We start from the raw sequence: 15,937 nt of genomic DNA, 5'->3' as shown, positions 1-15,937 counted from the left end.
TATTGATTGTATTATCATGCTACTTCATGTCGGCCAGATGCCATGGCGTGAAGGGCAGAAGCCGCCTCCCCACAAGATCTGTAAGCACTGCCCCGTTAGACATGATGAATACCTACAGGTCCGTGAGGGGAGACACAGAGAAACCACTTATCCAGCCTCGAAGAATTGGTACACAGTGGAGGATATATATATACTTTTGAGTCAAGTGCCAGTGGACCTGGTCCCGCGAGACCTGACGCAACAGAGTGCAGCGTGAGGCAAGACTTGATAGGCGAGTGCAGAGACTTGTGTATGCGGAAAAAGGGAGAATAAAATGATTCATAGGACTCCAGCAATATAGAAATATCTAAACATAAAATATCTAAAACAAATAAATTGTTACTTTTTGCATCTATTACACAAAAGTATCTTGAAGTAATATAAAACATAAACAATTAGCAAGCTTATGCAGAGATATTAGGCTATAACACGTGTTCACTGTGTTGAGCAATGTAGTGCTGAAATTTGCGTGCTCATTAATCCTCTCATTATAACACACGAACTGTAGACAATCTCATGAAAGATTCATTATGCATATATTTATTGTGTTTTAACACAGATTTGTGTGATTGGAATGAACTGAGATGTATAAATGAGATTATAAATGCAACGCTCTGTGCTGGCATTCTGCCATGTCAAACCATCCACACAGCAGCAGCTTACTTTAGTTAAAAATAACAGTCTTCTGTGAATGTTGTTGCTTTTATAACAAATATTTATCGGAAGCATGTATGCTGGGATTTCATAAATTTCATGGATAAAAAAGTAACGTAACTATAATGTAACTAATTACTAATTACTTTTAAAATAAAGTAATCAGAACAGTAACATGATTACTTAAAAGGAGTTATCGGTAATCAGTAATTTGATTACATTTTCAGAGTAACTTGGCCAACACTGCCCATAAAAGTGTCAATGGGAATAGAAAGTTCTGTGGGGGATATGCTGGCAATGTACAAATAAAAGAACACAGACGCGCCAGCTCATTTCATTAATGGCCATTACAATCTACCAAGAGCAGCACAAATTAGTGTGGATAAAGATAACTAGGTTCAGGAAATCTACTAATAACACAGGTGCAAAATTGGTTAAGACATGCTTCTTTGTGGCGTTAATGGTGAAAATACTATTAAACTGACTACCTTAAACGTAGTAAATCACCTCACATGGTTAATTTAAATACTTTTCTCCCATTAATTCTGTGTCTGAAAGAGAAACCTCTTACAAATGCATATGCAATGAATTTTCCTCACTGATTTTTCACTGCCTGTATTTAGTAAATCCTGACAGTAGGTTTTTGTTTGTTTGTCTGTTTTGTGTTTTTGTTTTTAAGCCAGAAGAGCGTTTGCACTGGCTGTTAGTAAATCTCCTAAATATAACCAACCAATCTGTGTCAAAACTTGAAAATGCCATTGCTTTTTGTATATCTCATCAATGAATGTATTTTTGAATTTTTACCTGTTGCTCATACAAAGAGCTGTTTTATATAGGGCCGGGACTCGATTAAAAAAATAATCTAATTAATTAGAGGCTTTGTAATTAATTAATCGAAATTAATTGCATTTTAATCGCATATAAATATTTGACCTGAGAAAAGTGAGAAGTAATTTTTTTTTTTCACATGGATTTATAGTATACCATTGAATAATGACTGAATACATAAGCTTAAGCAACAAAATATTGTTTATTTTTGTTCAACCAAGTCTAGCAGACCAGTGCAATTTTTGCCATGAAGTGTAGCAATAGCATATTTAGAAACAATTTAGAAATTTAGTACATTTCAGAAATTCAGGAAGCTTATAGGTGCTGGAACCTTCTGTAAAGTGTTTAAGTAAAACACAATACTGTCAAGTATTACATTCAGAACATTGGAAACACTGACTATTAGAAAACATCTCTCTGTTGCTTCAGAGGCCATAACATACTAAGTCCAACTCTCAATAACCTTGGCCAAAACAATAAAGAGTTCAACATAAACTGTTGCACCAACAAAATAATACATAGTTCAACATAAAGTATAAAGTCCACGCTAACTGCTAGCTGTTTTGCGTTGAGGTGATACTTGAGACTCGATGTGCTGCAGTGATATGCGAACGCTAGTTGGTGCTCCTGTATAATAGGTCCGCCGAAACTCATCCAGTGAGAAACGTTCCGCGGTGCAAAAATAAGTTATTAAAAATGCGGGATTTTTTTTCTGTAATCAATTAATCTTAGTTAACACGTTATTTTTGGTGTAATTAATTAATCTCAATTAACGCGTTAAAGTTCCGGCCCTAAAACTAATTTGAATGGCGTTTTTTGCTAATTTTTATGCTTGGTAGCCCAAAGCAGAAAGAAAACCCTGTCTTCTGTGTATTTCTCTATCTTATCTTTGTATGTGTTAACTGTGGTTCCGCTTCAATGACTTTCTATATGTGTGTGCATGTGTCTGTATGCAGGCCTCCTGGGCTCCCACCACATTGCATGGGGTTTTGGTTTACAGAGTTGCTGTAGCAGAACCGGCAGTTCCACTCTTGGATTTTTGAGGGATGACCCAACTGCTTTTGGATGACAGGCTTCTTTAACCCACAGGGGTAACTGACAGCTATGAGACAGGTGGATAACTATCACACAATCACTTGTTCCCCTCCTGAAGTCTTGAGCTGATCAGATATGTTTCCTTTACCACTAAATACATGTTAATTTTGTCCTGTTTGAGATAGATTTTTAACCCTGTAAAGCTTGCTGTATCGCATTTATTAGAAAAATTTCTAAAGCCTCTACATAGTTGTTATGATCTTAAGCCCTCTGATTGATAGTTTATACTTTTATTTATTTATTTATTTTCAAGTAAAAGACATTCTAGAATAATTCTATAAACATTACATAATGGGACACTTGTGTTTTTGCTGTAAAATCTTTTATGACTTTTTATAAAGTTCATGTAAGAATAACATTTAGATTTAGATTTAGATAGACATGTCATTTGGAGATATAAAGACAGATGATTTTAATATGCATTTAATAAAAGTAGTCCGTTATACTGTAAAGAAAAAAAAAATGGTTTAAGTTATTAGAATTGCATCTTACTTTCTGGTTATATAAATAACTCTATGTATATTAGTTCTATGATATGTAAGGCTTTCCAGGGTTAAAATTAATATTTAGGCATCCTGTTTTATTTTTATTTTTTTTACATGATTTACATTTGATGACAGATATGATGTAATTTGCCAAACATCTGGGATAAATCTTTCCTAAACATATTTTCTGAGTGGCAGATTAGTCTCTATATGCATGATAAGGAATCAGTAATAGTGAGTTTAGAGGTCTTTTGGGCTGTGAGGGACCTGCTCAGTGGGACACGTTCTAGCTAATGCCTTGGGGGTAAACAGCTTGCGCAAAACAGGATTCTTTTAATTAAAAATGGGCACCCATCCTGTTTTCTGTTCTCTGCTGTGTTTCTTTGCCAACACCTGCAGCTTTGAGAATAAATTTAGGAAAAGAACCCAGATGCTTCATATCAGTCAGCTAAAAATGCTTTTTTTTTTTTTTTTCAACACGGATCAGTTTATTCCTTTAATTGAAGGTCATTAAAACAATCAGAAGTTTTGTGCAAAGTATATGGAATCACTGATTATATATTTTAATATTCATTTTATCTTACGTATTTTAAAATATTATAATATATTATATTTCTGTAGATTTACATGAGATTTTTCATTTATTTTAGAACAATTATTCTGAGATGCAGTCTAACATGTAAAATTAATTTCAGAATATGATTTTCAGATTCAGTTATTTTCCATCTGACCCAAACAGACATGGACATATGTGGGTCACCCAAAATTATTTTTGACATATCATCCTTGCACTGAAAAGAAAACATCAAGCAAGTCTGAGAACACAGGACTGTGCCACAAAGAGAAACAAATTCAGGTTTTTGGTTAACGGATTGATTTCACATTGCCAAAACAGTTTCATCAAATTATTATTATAGATGTCACACTAATGCCAAGACACAACAGCATATAAATGCTAAGTACAAAATATAATTAAAAGTTAAAAACAAAGCAATACATTTTTAAATTGTGGCTCCATCAGAGATGTCACTTTCCTCAGATGATTAAAATTAAAATGTCTTCATGGATATAGGCCAGCACTGAGTTGGGTTTGCATGTTTTGTGTTGTCATGAGTTTCAGTTGGTGCTCATGATGGAACATGGATAAATGTTGAGAACTGAAAAAAGTAATTGTGCACAGTTTAGAACCAGATATAATGTTAGTAATATTTTTTTAAGATGAACACTGCACTGAAGCAACTTAATTAATTAAATTAAATATCTGCACATAATTAAAAAAAAAAAATCTTGTCATATATATATATATATATATATATATATATATATTGTTAAAATATATAAAATATGATACATCACACTATTGAGGAACATTTGTTTGAACATCTCTCAATCGTCATTGTATTACATTGTGTTATATGTTTTGCCCCCAAAATAAAAATTAATTAATTAATTAAATTAAAAACTACAGATTTGATCATATAACTAAGATTTTTTCTAAAGGTTTATTATTAATGAAAAAAATAATAATAATAAACATTAATATTAATACTACGGTTTTGTCTAAAGCTTTAGAATAATAATAATTATTATTATCAATAATAATAATAATAATTAATATGTAGTTGGTGCCGATAGCTTCATGGGCAGTGCACCAACATATAGTGCTGTTGCGCTTTGGGTGACACGAGTTAGAGTCCTGGCTCGCGGTCCTTTCCCAATCCTGTCCCATTTCTCTCTCACATGTTTCCTGTCAATATATACTGTCAAATGAAGGTAAAAAATATAAGTAAAATAAAATAAAAATAAATAATAATAATAATAATAATAATTCTTACAAAAAAATAATCTGTCAGACTTTACAGGGTTAAATATAGAGTTTCATTTGGCGAACTACAACTGAACAATTAATACATTAAGGCATAAATATAAAGTTCAGAAAAACTACTTTGTATGCTGTTTTAGCCCATTATTTGTCCACTTGTGACAATAATGAAACAGAAAATATACAAACACCTCTTGGGAATTGATGACTGTGGTCCAGTTTCTCAAAGAAGGTGCACAGAGGTTGCAAAGAACAACTCGACTGCTTATGTTCATGAAACGTGTAAAGGGGGAAAAAAAAGTATGAATAAAAACATGAAACAGACATACAAACATACAATACTATATTGCACTCACAACTCACATGGATATTTCCCTACTGTCCAAAGCTACATCTATATACCCTTGGTGTAAACATGTGACATATCATGCACAGCATGTTAGTGACACGACACAGAAACATTTAAGTACTAGCTTATTTCCGTAATTTGTAACTACAGTGTATCAAAAACTGAAATCAAAAATAAAGATGCCCTCAGAAAGACAAGTACATATAAACTTTAATGAAGTTTTTAAAAAAGAAAAAGAAAGAAAGAAATGGCATTAAAACATCAAAACACTTTTTGTTATATTTGATTTTCTTACAAAATAATTTCTACCATACTTACAGTAGTACCCTGTGCACAAACCCTGCCTATGAGATACAGTAGAAATGGTATCACTTTTAATACATCCAATACTTTGTGCATCTAAAGACTAGGCACAATTATTTACAAATATCCCTTTTATTCCCATTTGTGGATGTCTGCAGTTCATTGCATGTTTGTTGGTATGCTTCATGTCATTACATTCCCCTGGGATAAAGACCGGCTCATCTCAGTGTGAACAAAGTATGTTTTGAGCTCTCCTTTCCCTTTCACATTTATAATTCCTCTGCATGTGCACATGTATCCTAATGTCTGCAAGATACAACTTGTCTCTTCTGTAACCTGCAAACACACATGCACACAAAGGAATTAAATGTGTTAATGAGTCACCACACTACACGTTCTTCAAAGCATGAGCATTCTCCTAATCTCGCTGGTTTTACACAGAGAGTTCCCTTTTAGTCAGTCACATTCAACGTAACGTCAGTGACTGATGAAATCAGGGATCTCGCTAGAGAGACGAATCGCCTTCGAGTGTTAACAAAACGAGTCAATGAATATTGGCATGCAAGATTTGCATCGCACGCCCTGCCCCGCAGCGTGGGTATAAAAGGAGAGCGCATACGGTTGCACAAACAGCTTTTCGCTTCGGAGTGTTACAGCGCGTCACCAGGGGTTGCCAGTGCTGCAGCATTTTTCACATCGTGCCTCAGCTATCATTGCTCTTTTAAATCTAAAAGAGCAAGTCCGGGAGAATGTCCAGACTGTCCAGCTGATCTAGAGACACTTCAGGGATGCTCAGGTAGACCTGTTCGCCTCCCCGGACACATCCCACTGCCAGCTGTTCTACTCCCTGTCCGAGGGGACCCTCTACATGGATGCACTGGCACACAGCTGGCCTCTGGGTTTAGGCAAGTATGCGTTTCCCCCAGTGAGCCTTCTCAAACAGACACTGTGCAAGGTCAGAGAGGACGAGGAGCAGGTCCTCTTAGTAGCGCCATACTGGCCCAGTCGGACTTGGTTCCCAGAACTTATGCTCCTCGTGACAGCCCCTCCTTGGCGTATTCCCCTGAGGAAGGATCTCCTTTCTCAGAGATGGGGGAACCCTCTGGCACCCGCGCCTAGACCTGTGGTATCTCCATTGGTGGTCTGGACGGGATGCGGAGGTTCTAGCTGGTTCTATGGTGTTTACTACCAGCGGTAGTAAACACCATAACTTCAGCTAGAGTGCCCTCTACTAGGCAAGCCTAGGCGCTGAAGTGGAACCTGTTCGGCGATTGGTGTCCTTCCCGCCGGGAAGATCACCGTAGATGCACGATCGTGGTTGTGCTCTCCTTTCTGCAAGATGAGCACGAGCGAAGGTTGTCTGACTCCACTCTCAAAGTGTATGTTGCTGCTAGGGCCTTGAAGCAGGAGCCCTTCGAGACTCTGCAGTCAGTAGAGTTTAAGTTTCTGTCACTGAATACAGTGCTCCTCACTGCATTGGCTTCGGTCAAGGTTAAGGGACCTACAGGCATTTTCGGTCAACGATACGTGTTTCGAATTCCCGGATATGTGCCCAAAGTTCCCACCACACCCTTCAGGGATCAGGTGGTGAACTTGCAAGCACTGCCCCGGGAGGAGGCAGACCCAGCCTTCGCTTTGCTATGCCCTGTTCAAGCCCTGCACATTTATGTGGACCGCACGCAGAGCTTCAGGACCTCAGACAAGCTCTTTTTCTGTTTCGGGGGACAGCAGAAGGGAAAGGCTGTCTCCGAACAGAGACTTGCCCACTGGATAGTGGAGGCTATAGTCTTAGCGTATCAGGCCCGTCACTTACCATGCCCCCTTGGAGTGACAGCACACTCTACAAGAGCTGTGGCTTCCTCATGGGCTTTGACACGGGGCACGTCAATAACAGACATCTGTAGAGCTACCGGCTCACGTTTACGAGATTCACCTAAAACGTTTGCAAGATTCTATAATCTCAGTGTATAGCCTGTGTCCTCTCACATACTCGCCTCAGATGGCCTGTAATGCTGGACCGGCTCGGTGTCAATCACACTTGCTGCACCATTCCCCTCTTCGGACCGGATACGTGTGCCTAAGTGCTTCTCAGTCCAGTTTCCCTCTTGGCGAACCTGTTGAAGTTCCTCCCGCACCATCTATGCAAATCTTGCACTCAAATATTCATTGGCTTGTTTTGTTAACACTCAAAGGCGATTTGTCTCTCTAGCGAGATTCCCAATTTCGTCAGTCACTGACATAACATCTCTGTTCCCTCCCTCAGGGAACGAGGGTTACATACGTAACCAAGACGTTACTTTAACTGTAATCAAACATCTAATAATAGGATTTGAGGCGATTAACAACCAATAAAGAAGCAAACAATGGTTCTGTACATTTAATAATAATGATAATAATAATAATAATAAAATTCTTATTATAAACCTTCATACCTGTATTTTTCCCAGCACTCCTGTGCTGTCCATTCTGCTTGCTACATTCACTGTGTTGCCCCAGATGTCATACTGGGGCTTCTGAGCTCCAATCACCCCAGCTATCACAGGTCCATGATTAATACCTGCAGATAGTGATATACATGTTATTGTAATATGCCAAATGTCATTAATGCTGTTTGCTTACATGGACAAATTCTGTTATTGACTGTAAATGTCAAAAAATGTACAGAATTTAAGTTTGAGATCATTAAAGTGGAAAATCAAGATGATTTTGAATGGATCTGCATTGTTGACATGGTGGTTCATGACAACACCACCAGCCACAAAGGAAGAGGGCTTTGGAGATGTTGAGACAGGAGCATGGATTCAAACTTCTTACTTTTTTTCTCCTATGATTCAGGTGAAGCAAATGTAAAATATAGATAAAGTGCTGAGTACTTATATTATTTATAATATAACTTATAATACTCATAATTTAGTATGTATTATTTAACTTAACTACATGTACTTACTCTATGGTTAGGGTTAGGGTTAGGGTTAGGATTATGATTAGTGTTTGGTTGAGGGTTGCTTGCATGTAATCATGTTTAATTAATTATTATAATAGTAAGTACATATAACGTGTAAAAAAAAGACAGCTCAAAATATACTTACGCACTTTTTTTTTTTTCAGACAGGACCACTGCATCTTCGTATCATCTACATGAACTGTTTATGCTTGCACCATGATAATCATCACTTGCGGATATATATATATATATATATATATATATATATATATATATATATATTATCATTTACATTTTTACTCACCTACTCTAAGTTTGAAATCATTGAAGGAATGTTTATTGATGACATCAAGCTTCCCCACCAGTGCAAAGGCAAACTCCACCATGGTACCAATGTGCATGTACTGCCTGTCATGCTCCTAAAGGGTAGAGTTGGACCACCAAATTGTTAAAAGAATTAAAAATAAATGATTAAATTAATCCAGTAAATAAAAACTGCATTTTATTCCCATTAATGATTTGCATAATTTCAAAGATGACTGATAGCATACATTCCTGATACCTGTGTATATTCTGGTCCTGGTGTGGCATTAAGTCCAGTGGCTGCCATATATGTGCTACCAATGGTCTTTATCTTCTCCACTCCACTAAACTTTGGCTTAGAGAGCAACTAAACAGGAAAGACAACATAACCATAGCAGAGTTAACATCAAACAAATCATCAAAACTGCTTTGTGAAAATGATTGCATCATGGTAATAACATTTATTTTTGACATAATATGATGAATTTCATAGGCGAATGCAATTCCATAGTAAGAAAGCAGATTTTGCACACTACAGTAAGTTCAAAGTACACTTCAGTGGGATAAAAGTTAAAACTTTTTTTTTTTTCTAAAAGTACCTGAAGAAGCAATATTACCTCATCAAAGTCTGCAATGATTTCGTTCAGTAGTCTGAGGCACTCAAGACCTTCCTTGTTTACATCTGATTCTGTGTAGAACTCTTTGAAGTCCGGGATAGAAGCAAACATCACACACACCAGGTCATATGATTGGTGATACAAATCCTGTCATTCACAGAAGAAAAGGCAGCTCAGCCATAAATTTCCAAGAACTGACTTTCAAACAGGAAACTTTTTTATATTGTAGATTCATTGCACAAAAACTTATTTAAAAAAATATTTAAAGAGTTTTTTGTTTCAGTTCTGATGGTTACGACTTATAGCTTCAGTATCTCAAAAAAATTAGAATATTTTCTCAAAGATCAATCAAAAAAAAAAAAAAAAAAAAGATTTACAAAACAGAAATGTTCAAGATCTCCAAAGTAGGTTCAATTATGCACTCAATACTTGGTTGGGGCTCCTTTTGCAATTACTATCTGTGGCACTGCAGGTTGCTTTGATAGGGGACTTCAGCTCCTCTGTATTGTTTGTTAGATGTTAGTTATCTTCCTTTTCACAATTCCCCATAGATTCTCTGTAAGATTCAGGTCAGGCATGTTGGCTGGCCAATCAAGCACAGTTATATCATGGTCAGCAAACCACTTGGAAGTGGTTTTGGCACTCTGGGTAGGTGCTAAATTCCTGCTGCAAAATTAAATCGGCATCTCCATTAAGCTTGTCAGCAGATGGAAGCATAAAGTGCTCCAAAATCTCCTGGTGGATGGCTGCATTGATTTTGGACTTGTAAAACACAATGAACCAACACCAGTAGACGTCATGGCACTAAAATCATCACTGATTTCGGACACTTCACAATGGACTTTGGATTCTGTGCCTCTCCAGTCTTCCTCCAGACTCCAGCCTGGAATTAAACTCCTGGTTTCATCTGGTCAGAGGAGAACTGGCCCCCCAACTGAGCCTGATTTCTCCCAAGGTTTTTTTCTCCATTCTGTCACCGATGGAGTTTCGGTTCCTTGCCGCCGTCGCCTCTGGCTTGCTTAGTTGGGGTCACTTCATCTACAGCGATATCATTGACTTGATTGCAAATAAATGCACAGACACTATTTAAACTGAACAGAGATGACATCACTGAATTCAATGATGAACTGCCTTTAACTGTCATTTTGCATTATTGACACACTGTTTTCCTAATGAATGTTGTTCAGTTGCTTTGACACAATGTATTTTGTTTAAAGCGCTATATAAATAAAGGTAACTTGACTTGACTCCTCACCTTGGTTTCCCAATTAAATGCAAAATTTACTTTCACCTGAAAAGAGGACTGTGGACCACTGAGCAACAGTCCAGTTTTTTTCCTTCTTACCCAAGGTGAAATGCTTCTGATGTTTTTTTTCTGGTTCAGAAGTGGCTTGGTTTTAGGAATGTGACCGCTGTGGCCCTTTTTTTTTAATATGTCTGAGCGTGATGACTCTAGATGCGCTGACTCCGGCTTCAGTCCACTCCTTGTGAAGGTCTCCTGAGTTCTTGAATCGACTTTTCCTGACAATCTTCTCAAGGCTGAAGTCATCTCTGTTGCTTGTGCACCTTTTCCTACCACACTTTCTCTTTCCTGTCAACTTTCTATAAATATATTTTGATACAGCACTCTGTGAACAGCATCCCTTTCAGCAATGACCTTCTGTGTCTTTTGGACAACTGTCAAGTCAGTAGTCTTTCCCATAATTGTGGTTGCATGTTATGAACTATCCCAGGAGGTACCCAGCATTCATACTCATAATTAATTAGACTAATCAAGCTCAAAATGGAATATTCAATTTTTTTGAAATACTGATTTTTTACAAAAAAACTCTTCAAATATTTCTGTGTGCATTGTATCTAGAATATACAAAAGTGTACTTTTATTAAATTACAAAAACATATATAACTTAAGTAGTCAAGGATGAATTTGTGCAAATTGTGTGATGTTTGAGCAAAATGGTATACACTGTGCTGCCAACAATGTGCTGTGCTGTTACAATGAGTCAAGTGATATCAAATATCAATATTCTCTTCCACAATCTTCTGAATTACTGAAAATTGTGAATTTAGTTTGTTAGGTTTAGTAAAATGCCACCTTTATACTCAAAAACATCTATAGAGGATGCATTATATATGTATTACCTTATTCAAATTGAAATGAGTGACCATTTTAGAGGCTTCACACACACACACACACACACACACACACACAGGCCTCTGTTCTGGCTAATTCACGGTTGTTTCTGATCAAAGTTATGACCAAAGTTATACAACTCCAATTTAAGTTACTTTTGGGTGCAATAACCTTTACATTGAAGTCTGGGTTTTGGTTAAAAAAAAAAAAAACATGTACTGAGAAGTTACATGACATAGGCTAAATTGTTTACATCTCTGGTTCACCCCAAACAATGATAAAACCTTACAGTATTTTCACAAAATTATGTATTCCATAAGTATGTAATCATGTCAGTGCAATTTAGAAAAGTCCAATGGATTCACAGAACCTGAAAACATTGGGTTAGACAAGATTACTTAACGAAGTCAAATATTGAAGGAATTAAGATATTTTAAGGGGGTCACATGGGGGTGCAGGGATGAACTCAGGCGCAGACAGAATGCACTATACACAGGGTTTATTAATGACAAATAGGGGAAAACAAAGCCCACGAGAGGAAAAACAACGACTAGGGTGTAGTCAAATAACTTAACAAGACTAAGACTAGAAACAAACAATAAAACAAAAGACTCTTCACTCTGGTACTCACACTACAGGAAAACAATCCACAGGTCTCACAACATTTAGTCAAAGTGTAACAATGAACCACCCTAGACAGCAAACACAAGAGGATTGAAATAAGGAGACTAATGATAACATAACAGGTGACACAGGTAAAGCAATAATGACAGAACAAGGATAACAAGGGGGCGGGGCAAGGAAACGAGACAACACAAGCACATGGCCCAAAGACAAGGCCATGTGCTTGCACACAAAAACACGGGCCTGTCATGATCCTGCCTCAAGACTAGAGAAAAATCAAGGACACGAGGGGAAGAACCATGACAAAGGGCTCCCTGCACATCTTGGACACCATCTTGAAAATTACACCTTTCTAGTGGTTAAACTTTGGTAAACTTTTGGTATGTTATTAAGGACACCTAATGCTACAAAAAACAGCTGAGAAACCTTTTGTTAGAATTGTTTTAGGGTTAGGTGTTTTTTTTCATACACAGTATGCACCCGCCTACGGAAGAAAACAACAACTGTCAGTTGTCAAGCACTTTCAAGCATCTAAATTCAAGTTATTGTTAGATGTGCATTCAATTTCATTACCTATAGTCATTCAAAAAAAAAAAAATAGTTTGTACTAGATAAGTATACATTTTTAGGTATGAAGTAAGCCAGTATTTTTGAAACATATTAAGACATATTACAATTTTCGAGTTCAAGAGACTTTTTTTTCTGAATATATAACATAGTATTGTGGTAGTTTTAAAGTAAGAAGCTCATTCTAACAAACAGTTTATAAAGCTGCAGTACAGGCTAGATCTTTCCATCTCCATTCTTACCTCGTTCTTCCAGTTCCTTGCCAGAAAGTGCTCTGCTACATGGGCTGGCAGAACGTTTTCCAACAGAACACGATTAAGGTTTTCCATGGTTTCTATCTCCTCACATTCTTTCTTAAACTTGTTCTTCCACAAGAAATCCAACCTACAGTAATATTCATTCTGTTACAAGAGGACACAGAGGTAAAGAAACTGGATGTTACTGTGCTATTTCAGTTACAAACACGAAAAGCAAATCCACATGATAAAATAAAGTCCGATTCTTGTCACACAACATATATACATACACAATACAAATACACAATGTTTTTTTTTTTGTTTTTTTTGCAGTTTCAGTTAGAAACAGTTACAAGATAGCTTGTTTAAAAAATAAAAGTAAAAACTTTTTTTGTTTGTATTTACTGAAAACAGAAATCATTTGTAACAGTATAAGTGTCTTTATTGTCATTTTTTAAACAATTTAATGTCACTGGTTAATAAAAATACATTTCTATATTTTATTTGTATATTAATGTATATACCCACACACATCCACACACACAAATATATTTCACTTTAAAATCATATACATACGGAAGTTCTAAGAGGCCATGCATTATTATTTTTTGTTTATGTTTTCTCGTTATAACAACTTAATTTTCTCGTTATCTCGACATAATGAAAGTTGTTTTCTCATTATAAAGACTTAATTTTCTCCTTAGCATGGCATAATGAAAGTTGTTTTCTCGTTATAAAGACTTATTTTTTTTCGTTATTTCTACATAATGAAAGTTGTTTTCTCGTTATAAAGACTTAATTTTCCCATTATCTTGACATAACGAAAGTTGTTTTCTCATTATCATGACATGACAGTTTTTACTGTTGCTATTGTAACGAACTTACGGAAGTTGTAAGCGGCCATGCATTATATTTTTTTTCTTCTTCTTGTTTTCTCATTATGACGACTTCATTTTCTCATTATCTAAACATAACGAAAGTTGTTTTATTGTTATAACTTTATTTTCTTGTTATCTCGACATAACAAAAGTAGTTTTTTCACTATAATGACTTAATTTTCTTTAAGTTACACAACTGCGCCAGCAGTTTATTCCAGTCGTTATAACGAGAAAACAAGAAGGAAAAATATTATAATGCATGGCCAATTAGAACTTCCATATATACATATATTTAGATTTAAAATAAAATTCAAATAAAAAAAGCTTTTATATTTCCAATTAATAGAAAAAGTTTCTTCGTTAAATGTATTTAATGGATATCTATAACAATTTTATTACAGTAGTTCTTTCTGCTTTCATGGCAGAAGTAGCATTTATTCCTTCTGTGAACATACACACATATAATATGCAAATAACAATAATAACCATCAGCTGTTTTAATCTATAAATGAGCAAGTGTAACTCAGATTTAAAAAAAGAACACTCACCTGTCTAGCTAGAACAAGCAGAGTGACGAAGAATATAAATAGAGATACAGAGCCCATAGTTTTCAAGTCTTTCAGAACTCCTGGCCTTGTTTTGATGAGAGAGAGAGAGAGAGAGAGAGAGAGAGAGAGAGATGACTTGTCAGCATCAATATATTTTATTTTTTTAACAAATCATGTCATCTGTAGCCCAGGATAGCTAGTAGACCATGTCCATCCCAGCTGTCAATTAGCAGGAAGTGTCAGCTGGTTCAGTGATTTATTTTCAACATCCAGCTCTGATTTCTAGAACAAAATCTGTAATCCTTGTGAAACTACTGTGCATGAAGCGAATCCAAATGTTCTTTTGTCGTGCTAGTTGTGTTCATAAATTAGCCAAATATAGCCAGATTTTACACTCTCAGAAAAAAAAAGGTTAAAAAGTTGTCACTGGGGCAGTACCTTTTCAAAAGGCATACCTTTGTACCTGAAGTGTACATATTAGTACCTAACAGGTACAAAAGGGTACCACCCCAGTAACAGCTTTTGAAACTTTTTATTTTCCGAGAGTGTAAAAATCCTGTCATCATTTATAAATCTGATGGTTTAATGTATACACATGGTTACCTTACCATATTAAATATATTTGAGTACCTGCTGTACACCAAAAGCTTATTGATAAATAAAGATATTTAATGGTTGTGACGAGTGGGGTGGGGTCAAGAGCCATAGGAAATGGTTGAAGCCGGTGGAGTAATTGGAAATGAGCTACACCTGCACCAGTCACCGGTCTCGAGTCCCACTTAGGAGCTCCAGAAGAATAAAAAGAGGAGGTACGACAGTGAAGGACAAGAGAGGACAAGGCCTGGGTTTTATTTTGTGTTTTGGTTTTGTTTGCGCTGTTTTGTGTTTATTTTATTATTAAAGTTTAATTTGAATGTTGTTGGTTCCCAACTCCTTCTTCCTGTGAATGTTTTTATATTGTTACATTGTTGCCGAAACATGGGAGGAAGGAGGGACACACTGCCGAAGATCCCTCGCCGCTGTGGTGAATCCATGCTGCCACCATGGACACTCGAGGCGGTGGGCTGGAGTGAGTTGCTGGGGTAGGATGAGCTCGCTGCTGGCCTCCTGAGATGTAGAGCAATGGCTGCTGTCCGTGAGGGAGTGGAGGAGTCACCACTGTTTGCCTGGGGCCAGAGCCTGCTGCCATCCACCATGATGGGGTGGAGCAGGGAACGGGAGACTCATGCCGGCTGCCCGAACCCAGAGGAGCTGTCGCCATCCACCGGGTGGTGGAGGAGTGTCGTGCCATCCACCAAGGGCTATCCATTGCCACCGCCAGGCACCGCAGAAGACTTTACCCAGCTGGTGGAGGGCTGAGTGACGTTGTGTCTGGGAATCGGAACAAGATTTTTTTTTTCTCTCTCCCCTCTCTTGTCTCTGTCGCTCCTCATCCTTCCGTCTCCTTTTCTCTCACCTCGTCTGTCTGTCCATACCCCAAGGTGTTTGGTTTTGTCTTTTGGTTTTGTTTG

General features: G+C 36.9%; 1 protein-coding gene across 3 annotated transcripts in view; it reads right to left on the bottom strand.

Annotated features, from left to right (window-relative positions):
- Positions 1 to 4,976: 4,976 nt before the first annotated feature.
- Positions 4,977 to 15,937, bottom strand: part of adcy2a (adenylate cyclase 2a) — a 157,243-nt gene continuing 146,282 nt past the window's right edge. For all 3 annotated transcript variants that reach the window (XM_026284118.1, XM_026284119.1, XM_026284120.1), the window contains 7 exons: positions 14,427 to 14,511; positions 13,007 to 13,165; positions 9,440 to 9,586; positions 9,082 to 9,189; positions 8,824 to 8,938; positions 8,008 to 8,132; positions 4,977 to 5,911 (listed from right to left, as the gene is read on the bottom strand). In XM_026284118.1, coding sequence (XP_026139903.1) covers positions 5,759 to 5,911; positions 8,008 to 8,132; positions 8,824 to 8,938; positions 9,082 to 9,189; positions 9,440 to 9,586; positions 13,007 to 13,165; positions 14,427 to 14,511 — 892 coding nt within the window. In that variant the 3' untranslated portion in view covers positions 4,977 to 5,758. The remainder of the gene's footprint in view (positions 5,912 to 8,007; positions 8,133 to 8,823; positions 8,939 to 9,081; positions 9,190 to 9,439; positions 9,587 to 13,006; positions 13,166 to 14,426; positions 14,512 to 15,937) is intronic.

This window comes from Carassius auratus, chromosome 16 (assembly GCF_003368295.1).
Source record: "Carassius auratus strain Wakin chromosome 16, ASM336829v1, whole genome shotgun sequence".
NCBI lineage: Eukaryota > Metazoa > Chordata > Actinopteri > Cypriniformes > Cyprinidae > Carassius > Carassius auratus.
The sequence above is the reverse complement of the archived record's forward strand: the minus strand, read 5'-3'. Positions and strand labels throughout refer to the sequence as shown.